The 18,172-nt window shown below is 43.7% G+C and overlaps 1 protein-coding gene across 4 annotated transcripts in view; it reads left to right on the top strand.

Moving 5' to 3' along the window:
• Nucleotides 1-18,172, top strand: part of GRIA1 (glutamate ionotropic receptor AMPA type subunit 1) — a 336,275-nt gene that overhangs the window by 283,309 nt on the left and 34,794 nt on the right. For all 4 annotated transcript variants that reach the window (XM_043464901.1, XM_043464899.1, XM_043464900.1 and 1 more), the window contains exons 12-13: nucleotides 7,126-7,324; nucleotides 11,674-11,921. In XM_043464901.1, the coding sequence (XP_043320836.1) occupies nucleotides 7,126-7,324; nucleotides 11,674-11,921 (447 nt within the window). The remainder of the gene's footprint in view (nucleotides 1-7,125; nucleotides 7,325-11,673; nucleotides 11,922-18,172) is intronic.

Below are 18,172 nucleotides of genomic sequence, written 5' to 3'. Positions count from 1 at the left end.
CCAGGGATCAAAACCTAAGTTTCTCGTGGGCAGGCAGATTCTTTACCACTGCGCCACCTGGGAAGCCTAATAACTGGATAGATGATTTTTAAAAAAAGTCAAAATAGTGTATTCACTTCAATCAAAGATCTCTGTGATTCAGAGTAAGACTGAGGGCAGAAGTCACTGAACTACAGGCCACAGGCTGCATCCAAGTTGTAAGGGAATCCAGCCATGTGCACATGTGTGCACATTTTCTGTGGCTGTTTGCACACTACACCAGCAGGGATGAGGAGTACAGCAGAAACTATAAGGCCTTCATAGCCTGAAATATTTACTACCTGGCCTTTTACAGAAAAAGAAAAAAAAAAATGCCCACTACCTTGTCTAGAAAAACAAATCCAAGCTGTGAGATTAGAAATACACATTTAAAGGCCTGTGGTGAATCCGAATCCATGACCAAGAAGGAAATGCTAGCTATCAGAACCCAAAGATGGTCCAGCCAGATCCTTACTGCCTTTCATTAGCACCAAGTTATGCATTTAATGGTATGCCTAGTGTTTCATTGACCAAAGGAAGAAAATGTCATTTTCAGAGGAGACCAGCATCTAGCGGGAAGCATCTGGCTCCCCGGGCCATGTCAGAATGCATTTACCCGGTGGGCAAGGAGTGGCAATTGAGCATTTCTCTCTCTCTCACTTCCTCTGCCCCTATGGATCACCAAATCCTTCACCTCTCCAGTCAGCCTGCTTCTCCCACTATCTATGGGCCCTGTTTTAGTTCAGCCCATCATCATCAATGTTAAAGAGTAAATACCATAAATAATCATAGTGACATCTTAAATCATCACCCCGGCATGGTTAGCATTTTAAGAGCAGAATGATCGTGGTATAACAGGGATACAGAAAGGGCTACCCAGTGCTCTGCTGGCAAAGGCAGGGAAGTTCACAGAGAAGGTGATACCTCACTCAGCTCCTTCTAATCTCTAGCCCCCCTCTCTTCTCCCACCTTGGCAGTCTCCTACCCACACTTCAAAACCCAGTACAAGTTTCTCCTCCGCTGGTAACTTTTCCCAAGCTCTGCTTAGCAAGCACTTCTGTGTTCCCTTAGTATTGCTTTCTTACTTGTCACATGATCAAGATAAAGCTATAATTACTGTTTATGATATTTATATAACATAGTAATGATGGCTTTACTGAGTGATCGCTATGCTCCAGACTCTATGCTCCAAACATAGCACTCCACAGAGAATCAAAGCATCTGACCCCAAAGCCTATGTTTGCCCACCACATTCCCATTTTCTTCCTGGAAGGAAGACACTGTGGTGTATTCACTTTTATCTCCCCCAGGCCCCGTGCCCAACAGTACCTATCATATAAGCAATGTTTGTAAAATGAGTGATTAATCAGTATGGTATATGCAGTTCAAAAATTTCCTGTCTCTTGGTGATCCAAACCCCAAACCTAGGTACTCCTGTGAAGAGACTTGACAAATGTAATTAAAGTCCCAAGCCAGTTGACTTTAACATTATCCAAGTGGACATCACCCAATCCGATAAGCCCTTTAAAAGCAGAGCGTTTTCTCCAGAGCTAGAAGTCAGAAAAATTGGAAGAATTAAGGGGTTTGCCACACTCTCACTTGCTTGAAGGTGGAGGAGGCAGATGATGAGGGATGCTGGCAGCTTCCAGGAGCTGAGACCAGCCTCTGGTTGATAGCCAGCAAGGAAATGACAGCCTCATTTCCACAACCACAAGGAGATGAACTCTGCAAACAGCCAGTGAGCATGAAAGAAGACCCCAACCTCCAAATGAGGACCACAGCCCCAGCCAATGTGTTGATTTCAGCCTGGTTAGACATTGAGTAGAGTCTAGACACCCTCACTCAGACTTCTGACCCACGGAGCCAGGAGATCATCAGTGAGTCACTAATCTTACAGTGACTTGTTATTCAACAACAACAAACAAAATGCAAACAGGTTTCTAATTCTGTGGAGGTGATGGTGGCCAAACTGCTTTGTGTGGATTCCAAAGGTTCTGCGGAACATTACAAGAGGTGAACATTCTTGGGCATGTATCCAGACAAAACTTTAATCCAAAAGATGCATGCAGCCCTATGTTCATAGCAGCATCACTCACAACAGCCAAGACAGGGAAACAACCTATCCATAAAGATAAAGAAGATGGTACATATATGCAATGGAATACTGCTCAGCCATACCAATAATGAAATAATGCTCTTTGCAGCAACATGGGTGGGCCTAGAGACTGTCATAATAACTGAAGTAAGCCAGGCAGAGGAAGATAAATATCATATGATATCACTATATGTAGTATCTAAAATTGGACACAAATGAACCTATGGGAAACAGAAAAAGACTCAAGGACACAGAGAACAGGAATGTGGCTGCCAAGGAGGAAGGGGTTGAGGAAGGGATGGAGTGGGAAATTGGGGTGAGCAGATGTAAACTATTATACACAGGATGGATAAACAAGGTCCTACTGAATAGTAGAGAGAACTATATTCACTATCCTATGATAAACCACGATAGGAAAGAATATTAAAAAAGGATGAATATGTGCATAATTGAATCACTTTGTTGTATAGCATAAATTAACACAACATTGTAAATCATCTACACTTCAATCAATCAATCAAAATAGTCCCAAAGTAAAAAAAAAAAAAAGAGGTGAGTGTTGGCCATGATCCAGCATCATAGAGTCGTCATGGGGTGAGGAAGTCCATGTCCTTCTACAGACAGATCAGAAGCTGGTGAAGTAGGGAGCACTCTGCAATGACTGGAGTGGGCAGGAAATACCAAGTCCCAGGTCCTAGTCCCAGCTCTGCCTCACTGTGTGACCCTGGACAAGTGCCTTTACGTCCCTGACCTGTGGTCCTTTGATCTGTCAGATGGGGGGCATTCGTTCCTCTCCTGTCTACTTCACAGGGGTATGAATCAAGTTCAAGTAAGATAAAAGTCCAACAAGCCACATAAATTGTGGTCACTTCTGGAGGAATATAGTGTTTCCTCAATCACCTAGGAAGTTTGGCGAAGAGCTATGCCATATTATAAGACTAATAAAATTCAGGTGAAGAGCTATGCCAAGCTACAAGACTAATAAAATTCAGGTGATTAGGCAGAACTTCAAGGGGTTCAGATTACAGTTGTTCCATCCCTACTAAGAAAAGTGGTTCTTTGCCCTGTGACTCCCTGGGGGAATCATCATCATCATAAAAATAATGTCTTCTGTTTCAACAGCACTTTTCAGAGTACTTTCCCCTCTACCATTTGAATTGCAATAGCTTGTACTCATTAAAGGGAAAAAATGGACTAAGAATCTTTCTAGTTCTGAAAGTTTTGGTTTCCCACCACAAGATAGGGTTAGTTTCACCCACTAAATGGGAAGGAGACTGAGGCCCAGCCAGGTAGGCAGCTTGCCAAGGATACGGGGCTGGTCAGTGAAGCAGCAAAGACTCTCACTGCCAGTCCTTGCTTCTAATATTAAATAACTCCAGCTCTGTGCCTCTGGGATGGAGCTGGGAAAATACAGACTTCTCACATAGAGGCTCGGCTTTGCCTGTGCCAGGTCTGAACTGAAAGGGGGTTCACTCACACTCAAGTTCCATATTATAGACTGAATATAAACAAAGCACTGGAATCATGTCTCATTTTGAAGAGCCCCTTCTTGCAGCCCCTCAGTTATTCCACGATGACAGTTATTCTCCTGGCTGTGGAGCAGAATTTTTCTTTGCTATTTTCATCAAGTAGGGGATGTGCGGAACCCTCTATAGGGTATGCTACTCTCAACACTCAGCTGATAAATATTAATTAAAGAACAGGGAAAAGGGACCCACAGACCAGGACCTTTCTTGGAAAGACTTTGAGCTTCACCAGATGAGCCCCAAGTGGGGAGACCTTAGCTGGGTCTCTCAGTTCACATAATGTTGCCATCCTGAACACACAGTTTGGGGCCATGACTCTAGACATGGTGAAGCATAAGCAGGTTAGAATTATCCTGGCCCTGAAAGTTATTCCTGAGCTCTAGAATCTAACATGAATGGAGCCATCCGGTTCTAAAAGAGGTGGCATCCATGCAATTCACTTGTTATTGAGGCTAAGTGTACACTGGGTGCTAGAGATTCCACATGGCACAAAAGAGCTATAAGTTCCTTTACTCTCAGAGAGAATGTGGTCGAGGGGTACAACTGACAGTCACTCACACAAACAGATGTCAGACATCAACTGTGATGTGAGTTGCATGGGGATCTGAAAGTCACAAGCTCGAATGCTGAAAGAGTGAGGACTAGGCTGAGGTCTGAAGGATGAATAGGGTTGATGCATTGATCACGGGAAAGAGCAGCATGTGCTAAGGGTGAGAGGCTTTTGAGTATGAAGGATCAAACAAATTTCCATGTGACTGGAGTTACAGAATCCATGTTGTAACGGCAATGGTGAAAGAACCAAGGGCCAGACCACACAGGACCACTGAGGAGTTGAATTTTATTCCAAGTGTAAGAAGAGAGCTTTGATGGGTTTTAAGCAACAACGAAACAGGATGTAATCAATGTTTTTCAAAAGAGCAGGCAGGCTGCCTTGTGGATAACTGATTAGGCAGAGGAGTGGGAAGATGGGGGGTGGGGAGGTGAAAGGAAACAAGAAATCCAGTTCAAGTGCCCTTGTGATCATCCGGAATTGGAAAAGAAGCATCTTCTCAGAACTCTGCACACCTATAACAGCGCTAGTGGTAAAGAATCCGCCTGCCAATGCAGGAGACATAAGAGATACAGGTTCAATCCCTGGGTCAAGAAGATCCCTTGGAGGAGAACATGGCAACCCACTCCAGTTTCTTGCATGGAGAAACCCATGGACCGGGGAGCCTGGCAACTACAGTCCATGGGGTCGCAAAGAGTCTGACACAACTGAAGCGACTTGACACGGCACAGAAGGTGAACAGAACACTGGACCAGTCATCAGAAGACGAGTATGATCTGGCGTACAACTACTTATGATTCCTTGGGCATTAGGAAAATGATTTGCCTCTATGTATCTTATCTTGTTTAACATCCAATAGAATCCATGCATCCTGGCCTACATACTAATGAGTTCAAATCACACAATGTCAGAGATAGGCATGTAAGAAGAAGCAGTTGGTCTCTGGTCCCATGTGATGCTTGGCCCTTCCTCTATCTGGTTTATTTTGTGTCCCCAGCACTTAGTACCCTGGAGAACCATGGGCAGGCACCAAGTATATCTCTATAGATGATTTATCACTTGAACATCTTCAGAAATGGGGAAACTCTCTCTCACCCCCAGAATAGCCACCGTTGCACTACACTCCCCATCAAAAATATCTTCCTCTTATTCAGACAGCATCTGTTTCCTGTAACTTCTGCCAAATGCGCCCGGATCAGGTCATGTGGCACAAGCCTCACATCAGTCCTTCAGTGAACACACCTCTCCAAGTCTCTTCTTCCTGTATAGCCTCCCCTCTTCCTGCAGCTGTTCTTCAAAGGACATAGTTTTGTTGCACTCTCAGGCTTTCACTCCTTTGAATAAGTCTTCTTTTATTTCCCTCTTCCTCTGAAGCATCTAGGACAGTGCTAGCCATAGAGCAAGCAATAAGTATTTGTTGGTTTTCTTGGGGTGAACACTGTCTGCCTAGAGTGAAAAGGAATCTCCCAGGAACCAAAACAAAGTGGAAGAGACAGGAACGTAGGAATAATACAGAGAGGGTTGACAAGGTCTCAACAATCAAGCCAGCCAGCAGGCCTGGGTGTTGCTCCTGAGTCAGTGTGACTTGGGACTCCTGAGTTTCTTTATCAGTAAAACTCAGTGGTTTGGACTAGTGATTGCTCTCGATGTTAAGCATGAGGTTCTAGTTAAGCATTGTCACCCTTGAGCTTGAGGCTGTCAGAGCACGTGTTATAAAGGGATTAAGGGTACGGCAGCTTCGGGATGATACTTCCTTAACAAACTGAGCAGGATGGAAGGAGTAATGGAATAACTTTGTCACTATCTGACTGAGTCTGACTTGATGCCACATCTGGCCACCACATAAAATCAGACCATATAACATCAACATCATTGGTAATATCTTTGGGAAGCTCTGGACTTGAAATCTCCTAGCTAAATCCAAATAGTCACAGTAGAACTCTTGTCTGGTCATGTTTCTCTTCACAGCTTTGGGAATAAGAGAAGAAAATATGACAATAATCTCAAGAATGAATTTCTCATGTATGATTGTCATATTTGCCACTTTGATCCAGATTAGACTATCCTTTGTCTTTTATTTCAACCAAGTTCTCTTTCACCATGGTAAGAGGAGAACTGTGCCTGCACTCAACAATGACATTCCCCAAAGTGGCTGAACAGAATGCTGGTGGTGTCTTTTCTTTCTAAAATGTTCTCCCTTCCCTTCCTTCTAAAATCCATCATTTTGGTGGCCTTTGCCAGCCAGGAGGGCATTGGCAAGAAGGCAGTCTGAAAACATTTCTGGACATGATAAAATGTGTGCCACATGTGTGTAAATGCATTGCATTCACATATGTATATTCAAACATTTGGCATATATGTAACTGCACATAACAGAATATTTATACATGTTGGTGATTTCATGGGCAGGTGTTGACATATCTCTTTGTTGGCATGTGTCTCGATATGTATGCATGTGTGACAGTGAGTGTGAAGATGTACCTGCAGAGCTGTCTCACCCCTGAGTGGCAACCCCACAAGTCCTTATCCACGATAAGGAACGAAAATGCACAGGAGGCTCTGACATTTGGATTCTCACACTCTGCTGACAGAAGAGATGGTTGCAATAGGGTTTGACAGCTCTGCTGATGAGCTGGGGCTAGCCCTTGGCCCCTCCCACATGTGTGTGTGCTAGGTTGATTCAGTCACGTCTGACTTTTTGCAACCCTGTGGACTGTAGCCCGCCAGGTTCCTCTGTCCATGGGATCCTCCAGCCAAGAATAATGGAGTTGGTTACCATTCCCTCTCCAGGGGATGTTTCCGACCCAGGGACTGAACCCACGTTTCTTATGTCTCCTGTATTAGCCAGGTGGGTTTTTTACCACTAGCACCACCCATCACACAGCCTTCTATAATTGATGTCTGTGCTCCTGACATCTCTTCCCTTTGGCCTGCAGGTCCTTGTCCGGCCGCATCGTGGGCGGCGTCTGGTGGTTCTTCACCTTGATCATCATCTCCTCCTACACAGCCAATCTGGCCGCCTTCCTGACGGTGGAGAGGATGGTGTCTCCCATTGAGAGTGCTGAGGACCTTGCAAAGCAGACAGAAATCGCTTACGGGACCCTAGAAGCGGGATCTACGAAGGAGTTCTTCAGGGTAGGGACATCCCTTGTCCGGGGCACTTCCACAGAAGGGAACCAATACCGTCATTAAAATATCCCTCTCAGAGAGCATGAGATTACAGGCAACTGCTTAAGTGAGTGTACACCAGGGACACTGAGAACATTTCTCAGCTTTATACAGATCCCCCAAACACCCTCCATTTCTATATTCATGGACTTCAAAGCTCTTCCACTGAATTAGACCCCCTCACATACCCTTGTCTGTACCAGGTTCTTTGAGGACTGCAGACTGTATGATAAACAATTCCCTTCCTGCTCCCACAGGCACCTTCAGTCTTGTTAGTTACTGATTACAAACAGTTGTTTTTTGTTTTTTTTTTTTAATCTCTGAAAACCCTAGTTTGTCATCCCCATGGCAGCCAAGAGCTCCTTGGCAGCCCCAACCCAGAGTCACTCAGTCCTCCATCGACAGTTAATTAAGATGTGTGAAGGGCTGTGGGAGCTGCAGATGATAGAGAGATCCGAGAACAAACACCCCAAGCCTGTTTTCCCGTCCTCCCTGCCACTAACGCTGTCTTCATGCTCCTGGAGATGAGATTTTCCTGATAGTTCACACCCAGCGACTGTGAGTGCGGCCTCAGTGCTGGGGGCACTGGGGTGAGGCGGAGGGGACATATTAATTTTCTGCATACTGTTGCCCAGAGCACTCTGCAGCTCAAGCTGTCTGCAGCCCCTCTCCCTGCTGTGACCATCCTATCAGGTCAAAATGCATCTTGCCATTGCCCTGCTGTGTGTTTTGGTGGTTCTGAGCCCGGAAGGTGATCTGAAAATCTGGGCACAGCTGATTTTATCTATTTCTCAGTTTACTATAAGAGAATATTCAATATATTGTAGATCCCATGATTTGTCCGGGGTATTTCTTTTCCTAATTTGAGATCCTCCCTCCCTTTTCTCCTTTCTTTTTTTTCTCCCCCTGCCCAGGACATTGTTGCTTGAATGATGAATCTTCATGTAAAGAATCAAATATTTCAAGTTAGCAAGGAACTGAAAGGTGACCATGCCCAAACTCCTCATGGAACAAATGGGGAAAGTTATCAGTAGATAGAAGCCTGGAATCCAGGGATCTTCACCCCCAGGCCAGTGTGCACACTGGTACCCACTTATGAAACAAATCACCTAGTTTACTTGATTAAAGACTATCTTAAAACTCCCTCTACCAAATGCTTCACTAACATTCCCAGTAACTATCTCCATTCATTTTTCCTTGAGAGCTAGAATTTTCCTGGGCCCAAATATCTTTTGAGATCAGCTGGCTCAAACAACAACCTAAATATATGTCAGTATTTTGCCAACTCCTGTTGATATCAAGAAAATAATCCTGATATTGTGCACGAGGAATAATGACATATTACATATATAAAGAAATCTGTAATCTACATATCAATCACTAGATTAGATAGGTTGGCTGACTCTAGTAGTAACTGTCTTTAAAAAATATAGTCCCTTTGTATGGCTGAGTCCCTTTCGTGTCCACCTGAAACTATCACAACATTGTTGATTGGCCTATCAGTTCAGTTCAATTCAGTCACTCAGTCGTGTCCGACTCTTTGCGACCCCATGAATCGCAGCACGCCAGGCCTCCCTGTCCATCACCAACTCCCTGAGTTTACTCAAACTCATGTCCATTGAGTCAGTGATGCCATCCAGCCATCTCATCCTCTGTCGCCCCCTTCTCCTCCTGCCACCAATCCCTCCCAGCATCAGGGTCTTTTCCAATGAGTCAGCTCTTCGCATCAGGGGGCCAAAGTATTGGAGTTTCAGCTTCAACATCAGTCCCTCCAATGAACATCCAGGACTAATCTCCTTTAGGATGCTCTAGTTGGACCTCCTTGCAGTCCAAGGGACTTTCAAGAGTCTTCTCCAACACCACAATTCAAAAGCATCAGTTCTTCGGCGCTCAGCTTTCTTTATAGTCCAACTCTCACATCCATAAATGACCATTGGAAAAACCATAGCCTTGACTAGACAGACCTTTGTGGACAAAGTAATGTCTCTGCTTTTTAATATGCTGTCTAGGTTTGTCATAACTTTCCTTCCAAGGAGTAAGCATCTTTTAATTTCATGGCTGCAATCACTATCTGCAGTGATTTGGGAGCCCAAAAAAATACAGTCTCACACTGTTTCCACTGTTTCCCCATCTATTTCCCATGAAGTGATGGGACCAGATGCCATGATCTTAGTTTTCTGAATGTTCAATTTTAAGCCAACTTTTTCACTCTCCTCTTTCACTTTCATCAAGAGGCTTTTTAGTTCTTCTTCACTTTGTGCCATTAAGGTGGTGTTATCTGCATATCTGAAGTTACTAATATTTCTCCCAGCAATCTTGATTCCAGCTTGTGCTTCTTCCAGTCCAGTGTTTCTCATGATATACTCTGCATATAAGTTAAATAAGCAGGGTGACAATATACAGCCTTGATGTACTCTTTTTCCTATTTGGAACCAGTCTGTTGTTCCATGTCCAGTTCTAACTGTTGCTTCCTGACCTGCATAAAGGTTTCTCAAGAAGCAGGTCAGGTGGTCTGGTATTCCCATCTCTTTCAGAATTTTCCACAGTTTATTGTGATCCACACAGTCAAAGGCTTTGGCATAGTCAATAAAGCAGAAATAGATGTTTTTCTGGAACTCTCTCGCTTTTTCAATGATCCAGCAGATGTTGGCAATTTGATCTCTGGATCCTCTGCCTTTTCTAAAACCAGCTTGAACGTCTGGAAGTTCACAGTTCACGTATTGCTGAAGCCTGGCTTGGAGAATTTAATTGCCTATACTCCAATACAAAATAAAAAGTTTAAAAATATAGCCCCTTATATGTGTTTAGGGTTTCCCAGGTGCTCAGCGGTAAAGAATCCACCTACCAATGCAAGAAACATGGGTTCAATCCCTGGATCGGGAAGATGCCCTGGAGGAGGAAAGGGCAATCCACTCCAGTATTCTTGCCTGGGAAATTTCATATACAGAGGAGCCTGATGGGCTAAAGTCCACGGGGTCACAAAGAATCTGACACGACTAAGAACACACATGCATACACATACATACACACGAGCATATGTGTTTAACACTTGTCCATTTACAAAGCATTTTCAAAAGCTAGACATCAGTAGCCCTAAAATACATCTATTTAATACCTGCCAATGAAGGGACACTTTTTGGGAATAACATCACACAGGACAATGCTGATTTGTTGTACTGGATCATGGACCCTGACCAAAAGCCTGCTAGATGAAAGGTTAGATTCTGTGAAGGACCCACAGAAGGGAAGATGTCCCCCATCCCCAGGTAGTGCCCACAAACTTGAGACCTGTGCCCAAGTGTGACTGGCTCTCAATCCTTAACAGTCTAGCCTGGATATCCAGTGAGTGACCGGACTATGTGTCGTAGAGGAGTATCAATCCTCACAACATTCCTTCTAAAGTGAGGGCCACACAGGCCATGCAGATGAATCACATGGGGAGCTTCTGAAAAAAATTTATTCTAGGCCCCACCCCAGACCTGCTGAATCAAAATCTCTAGGTTTAGAGCCTGGGTCCTGCATATTTATAGTCTCCATACATGATTCTGGTGCCCACTAGAGTTTGAGAGCTATTGTCCTTGGAGCCAAGATAGTCTTGGAATACACAATACTTGTTCTGACCTGTGAGATAATGAGTGGAATGTGGCTGGAGAGAACCAGCATCTCCAGGGGAGTGAACAAATGAGGTGAAGTCACAAAGGAAGGAAGGTCTAAAATGAGTTCAGGAGGAAATGAGGAAAGCAGCTTGGCTGGGTGTAGAGGCTTTTGAAATGTTAGCAGAAGACCATATCAAGTCCCAAGTTATTAACTTTATCGGACAACAAATTACATTCTGAGAACAGTCTTGCAATATGAGATGACTGTAACTTGGCACCTATGATCTAAAAATTCTTTGTTGTTGTCTTTTAATGACGAACTCAGATTCCAACTGTAGTCAGCTCTCCACTTCTTCAGGACTGTGTAAATATGACCTTATTGAACAATGGATAGATCCTTTGATGTCTTTAAGAGTCAGACAGAGCCCCAGTTTCTTAACTCTTCCCATGTTTAAGAGGAATCTAACTACTTAGCAGTAATTAAAAGATTCTGAGTTCTCCTATTCATTCTGTATTTGCAAGATATTTGTACTTTGGAGCCTACTGGTACTAATTAGAGCCTCTTATTTTGCAATCACTCATAATTTGTTTCTTCCTGAGCTAATCTCGCTCATGAATGTGTGATCAAGCCACATTCAGCTCTTCATTAGTGTGTGTGCGCCGACCTCCATGCCAAGCGCAGCCCGTGCTTCATTCCAGCTTTGTTCTGTCCCTGGCCAGAGGTCTAAAATCGCCGTGTTTGAGAAGATGTGGACGTACATGAAGTCAGCAGAGCCATCCGTGTTTGTGCGGACCACAGAGGAGGGGATGATCCGAGTAAGGAAATCCAAAGGCAAATACGCCTACCTTCTAGAGTCCACCATGAATGAGTACATTGAGCAGCGGAAACCCTGTGACACCATGAAGGTGGGAGGTAACTTGGATTCCAAAGGCTATGGCATTGCGACGCCCAAGGGGTCCGCCCTGAGGTAAGTAGCCAAGATTTGCTTCCTCGGTACTCCCTCTCCCCTCCCTGCCTCAGAAGGGAAGCTGCTGTGTCTGCCACATGCTCCAGCGCTACACGGGAGCTGTCGGGAGGTCTCTTCTCGGATACCTGTGGGCCTGGGAGATTCCAGCCACCTGCGATCTTCAGCCCGGAGGTTGGAAATTGACCCGGGGGCCTCAGCTTGCTCTGACTGTCGCTGCCCGCGTGCTCTTTCTCCATGCCTCGTCTCACCCCTCCCAGTGTTCAACATTGATGAACCTTGTGTTTCTATTGTGTGACTTGTAACATGCCACCCTTTACCAGACACCTCCACATCCAACTGGGCCACAAACAGGGTTCTCCAGCAACCTGAACTCTTTGAAGGTGGTTTGTAATGTTTGTCTCCAAAGAAACAAACACGTGGTCCAAATGAAAAATCAAGTCATTTGAGTCCTAAGATTCTAGCCATCGAAACTGAAATGACACCAATTGAGTGTCGGCACCCATTCTGTCCTAGATGCTGATTTCTTGAGCAAGAGATAGGTAGTTCAGGAAAGAAGCAAAGAGGACTTTATTTTCACATGAAGAGTCTCTGGTATGCATTCCAAAGAGTTATGGCAGCGTCTTATAGAACTAAAGTCAAAAGGCCTAGATTTAACTTCGAGATTTACTAATGACTGTCTTACAAAAGGTAAGACATATCATCTCCCCGACCTTCAGTATCCTCATCTATAAAGAGAGGATAATCACCTAATCCTTTCCTAGGTTTAAAGTGGTTTTAAGTTCAAATGGAATAAACTATACAGAAGGTAATTACAGGCAATAGAGTGTGAAGTCACCTGTAAGATATTATGTCAATTACAGAAGGATTAAATCATTTTAGGGAAGAGTAAAGCATTCAAGGAAAGGTGAGAGTGTGTAAAAGGTTGTAAAAAGATGGAGAGGGGCTCCTAACCCATCATGACATGACATCCAGAGCCACTGCTGCCTCCATATCATTCAATTATTTCAATAATATTGATCCCTACAACAATCTAGGCACTAGGCTAGGAGTTGGAGCTACAATTTGGGGGTAAGACAAACATGGTCCCTGTCCCCATGGAACTACATTCTTGAAGGGAAGAAAGACATTAAACAGATGATTATTGTTTAATGGTCCACGACTAGTATGATAGTCTATAAAACGGGACATAGAGGACACCTACTTTCAACAATTTGGCAGAATAAAACTTCCACTATAAAACACCTAGATATACTGGAGAAAGATATAACAAGTAGCCTTTTAAATGCAAGTTAAGAAATTTCTACACCAAAAAGGAAATCAAAACCATAGTAATAAGCTAATTATACTGAGGCTGCCCTAAGCAGGAAAAAGTTATAAATTATGTGACAACATATAATACATGAGCAAGAATAAGAAGTAAAAGTAAAAACATAAAAGCAATCAACAATACTTTTAAAAGAAAAAGGCAATATCATAAAAGACCAGACATATTTAGAAAAGTACCAGTTAGGATTTAGAGAAGAAAAGTAGTCATTAATATAGAATGTCAGTGAAAGTGTTAAACAGCAAATTAGACAGAGTTAAAGAGAAAATTAGTGTACCTGAAAAAATCAGATAAAATTCCCTAGAATATCACATAGAAAGATAAAAAATTATAATAAAGAGGTGAAGAGACATGAGAAAGAAAAAGAAAAAAAAAAAACCCCAGGTGCATCTTCTTTAAGTTCCAGATGGAGACAAGAGAGGGTGAAGCAGGGGTAATATTTGAAGGGAATTTTCCAGAATTTATGGAAAACATAAATACTCAGATTCAAAAATTTTGACTCCCAAGCCAGATAAAAAGATGAAAACCAGCAACTGATTCAGTCGAAACTACAGAACAGTAAAGATAAAGAGAAGATCTCAAATACAACCAGAGATAACAAAGTCCAACTGGAATGCAGGATGGGTGGGATATGACTGAGAAGACTCTTCCAAGGATACTCTTTTCCAAGCTGAAATATGATGTATCAATAGGAGTTAAGTAAGGTCAGTGAAGGGAGAGGTAGAGAACAGTCTGGGCAGAGGGAACGGAACGTGCAAAGACTCTTAAGACAAGAAATTATGGTACAGCTGATAAACCAAAAGAAGCTAAATCCTCCTAGAACACAGATAATAACTAAGAGAAAAGGTTTAGCTATGACTAGAGAATGATAAAGTGTAAATAGATTGTGTTAAGGATTTTTGTCCTTATCTGAATAGAAATGAAAATATATTGAAGAATTTTAACTGTCCAAATATCAGGAAATAAACATATCTGTAGGAATATAAAAATAATTGAATGTGACCTAATAAAAGGAAACAAAATGGCCTGGTATTTTATAAATCATGCATTTTTGTCTGGAAGAACTTAAAAAGCTCTTTGTACACATTTAGGCAAAGTTCAAAGAGGCTCCTGAGGACAGTGCTTGGCAAGAGACTTTGAGATACTTACAAAGCATCACCCTAGAAAGGCCCAAAGTAGAGAATGCACTTTTATAGGTCCAGGAACACCAATGATGCTGCACTGTTATAATTTACTGAAGGTTTTATTAAGTCAGGGACCTCATGTGATCCAAATATTTGGATGCAAAGTTGAGGGCAGGGGAAAGGTACAGAAAGTGACATGAACTGCCCACTCAATACATTACCTCCATCTCCCTATCCCACACATGGATGCCTGGAACATAGTGACAAAGTCAGTAACATGAACACAAATCTCAGGTCAGCTGGCAATTCAAATGACTTTCCACCATAATAAAAGCTACTGCTGAGTGACTGCCTACCACATGCCACACACTGTACTATGCATTATCTCATATTAGCCTCTTGATCTCCCTATGAAGTACCACCATCCCCATCGTACGGATGAGGAAACAGCAGCACAGAACTAAGTTACCTGACCAAGTGGACACAGCTAACAAAAGGAGCCAGATTTCAAGTCCAGGCAGTCTGACTTCACAGCCCGTGGTTGTTCTTACTTTAACACTGTGCTGGGGTCCATGACCGACAGCGCCATTAAAGGCAGAAGACTGGTCTTAGAACAGGTTTCCCAGTACCTATGCACATGGGTCAAACAATAACCATCAACTCAAAGATTTGCACATGGACTTTTGGAGCCCAGAGCATCTACTCACCACTTTGAAGTCTAAAGGTGATAGTGAATGCTCACTTTAATGCACTTCTTTTTTTAATGCACCACTTTTTTGAGCAGTAACACTGCCTTTATGGGTTTTACATGATCAAAGTTTCTTTCTGGGATAAGTATTGAAAATAGTTCAACTCTATATTAAAGAAATACTTAATTCTATTGCTTATATCTCTGTAAGACATAACAAGTCATTTACTGTTTGGAGAAAAAAAAGAGCAAGATAAAAGGAAAGAGCAATGAAAAGGAACATCTTCCAAGTCAGACCACTGGTGGTTAATGTGCACGTCAAGAATACATAAATGGTGGCCATATGCCCACAGCTCTCTCCCAGTTCTCCTTTCTTTCCATTGGCAACCTTTATGATAGCCATGGGGCTCCCTGACTCAAAAACAGAAGAGCAACTCTCATCCTAAGAGGGCCTTGAGTTGTTGGTCTGGGAAAAGCCCTCCTCCCTCTAGGGGATTCTACTTCTCATCTCTGCAATAAAAGGAATCATTCTAGCAACCAGTAGTGTAGAGGTCCCAGGAAACATCCCATTGCAAAACAGCTGCAGAAAATATGAGTAAATAACCACATATGCACACATACAGCCCAGCCAGTTTTCCTTCATGTCTCTGCCTCACTCGACCAGATTATGCTGATTCCTCCAGGCATGGTCGAATACCAGCAAATCATGGCAAATGAACTGCCACAGACACATGTGCCCGCCCCAACAATCTCAGATCCACTGATCTGATCCTTGCAAATGGTTCTGCATGGCAGAGATGGGAAGTGAGCAATGGCATAAAGGGTAGTAATGATACACGATACCTTTGGTCCCCACTGAAAAGGGGCTTCAAGGTGCTTAAAGATGATACAGCAGAGGAAAGCAGTGTTGTCCTCGAAGTATTTAGAATCACAGAAAATACCTTTCTAAACACTGTCTAACCATTCACAGAACTGCAGACTCTTTAGGAGTGTTCACACCACAGATGTTGCAAACTTCTCTTCCACCCTGTGAAAGGTGGGACTCCTGGAGTCCTCACAGGAAGGTGTGCTCCAGACTTAGTGCCAGTGTCCACGGCAAGAAAGGACCTCCCTGGCGGTCCCCTCCACCACCTGCTCTCCAGAAAGCTAGACCTGATCACACCTGCAGGGCATTCACTCCCTTCCAGCCTGCCTCCTCCAAGAAGCATCAGGCTCCTCCAAGGCGGATCACCCAGCTCTGCCCCATAAGGTCAGAGAACTGTTAGCTAAGGCCCAAATGTTCCTCTAAAACTTGCCAAGTCTACTTGGCAGGGGCCAGGCGTGTCCCTGCGGAACCGTAAAAGGCTGTGTCAGTGACAGAATGGTGTGTTTGTCTCTTCTGCTCTGGAAACAGATACTCAGGAAGCGAGGTGGTACGGTGCTTGATTTTTCTATTTGGACAGGTGGCATTTCTTTGAAACAGATGCTGTTTGTTGGCTGTCCCTGCATGCTGGGGGTTGGGTGAGGGGCTGAGTTTTGTTTCCGAAGCCCTGAGGTTGTGGATAAAGACCTGCACAGCCAATGCCGGTCACTGGGGGAAGATAATTGGTAAACCTACTAATTGTGATCTATTGCCAACTTCTGCTGCCAACTCAATGTATCTGCTGGTCTGAAGTTTCTTTTCTTTATTATGATAAATACTCCCTTCAGTTGGAGGCGACGTGTTCAAATTTCCTAACTAAGGGAGCATGGCCCCTGTTTTCCCAACCAAGAAGGAATCCACACCAGATTGGCCTGAGTTAAAATCTGAAGTAATGATGCTCCTTCACAAACCATCTATCAGGAGTTTAATGGATTTGCTGAGAGTTATACCCTAACTGGGACATTGGTCAAAGCCTGGTCTTTAACTGTGACTGTGGTTACACGGAGTCTTCTCTGGTCCCTGTGATCATGACATGTTTTGTGTTCTGTCACATGTCTTGTCCATGCCGGATGTGTGAGCCAAGGTGACAGGAAGAGAATGCAGCTTAGTGGGTGAGGGTCTAAGACCCACTCCCCATGATTTCCACACAGCTTCACAGATTCCTTTTCTTCACACAAAGAACCGTGTGCTGCACTTCAGGGATTAGTGGTGAGAGAGACACGATTCCAGCCCTTAAATAATGCATGATCAAGCTTAGCTCATTAGCAGTATTATATAGATACCTGATAGTCTACTCAATGCCCTAAGAGAGTCAGACATGCAAGAGGAGGAGAGTCAACATTGGAATGGGAGGATTTCCAAAGGTTTCAACACTGAGGTAACAACCAAGATAGGCCCCTGAAGAAACCGTGATAGGTGAGAAGGGACTCCAGGTGGAGGGGACAGAGGAAAAGCAAGGACAGAGGTGGGGAAACATAGGACTTGTTTTCAGGAACAAGAATCCACTTGAACTAGCGTGCACACTAATAAGCAAGAGCCACAGATTGTGGTCACAGTGAAAAGAATGTCAAATGTCTCTGTATTTTTTATCTGATGTCAGTAGGGGTCACTGAAGGCCACTGATGGAGGGACCGTGTCAGACAGACTCCCAAAGATGATTCTGGCAGTGGTTTGTGAGGTGGACCAAAGTGAGGAGGACTGCAGGCAGGGAAGGTTATTTAGAAAGCTGCTGTGGTCATTTGGGTAGGAGATCATGAATGTGGTTACAGATCATAAGGAGATGGGGACAGATAGAAGAAGTGGTTCTATGTTTGTCATCGAAGCCTTACTTTATGACTTGGTAGTTTGGGAAAGAAGTCTGTTATAGGCACTTTCTAGGGACTTCTGCGCTCCTCTTCAGGAATAACCAGGTACAAACTGATTCTGGCAAGGACAGAAAACAGGCAGACATGGGGTTTACCTCCCAAACAGAATTATTCAGTTCAGTCGCTCAGTCGTGTCCGACTCTTTGCATCCCCATGAATCGCAGCATGCCAGGCCTCCCTGTCCATCACCAACTCCTGGAGTTTACTCAGCAGTAAAACAGTAAAAACAGAATTATTAACCCACCTCAATTTTACCTCTAGGGCAACTAGAAGGTTGAGAAAGGCTGGGAGGGGTACAGAATTCCTGGCACTGCAGTAGAAATGATGGAGAATGCCAATTATGTCTTCC

This window comes from Cervus canadensis, chromosome 4 (genome assembly GCF_019320065.1).
Source record: "Cervus canadensis isolate Bull #8, Minnesota chromosome 4, ASM1932006v1, whole genome shotgun sequence".
NCBI lineage: Eukaryota > Metazoa > Chordata > Mammalia > Artiodactyla > Cervidae > Cervus > Cervus canadensis.
Note: the sequence above shows the minus strand (reverse complement) of the source record. Positions and strands in the feature narration are given on the sequence as shown.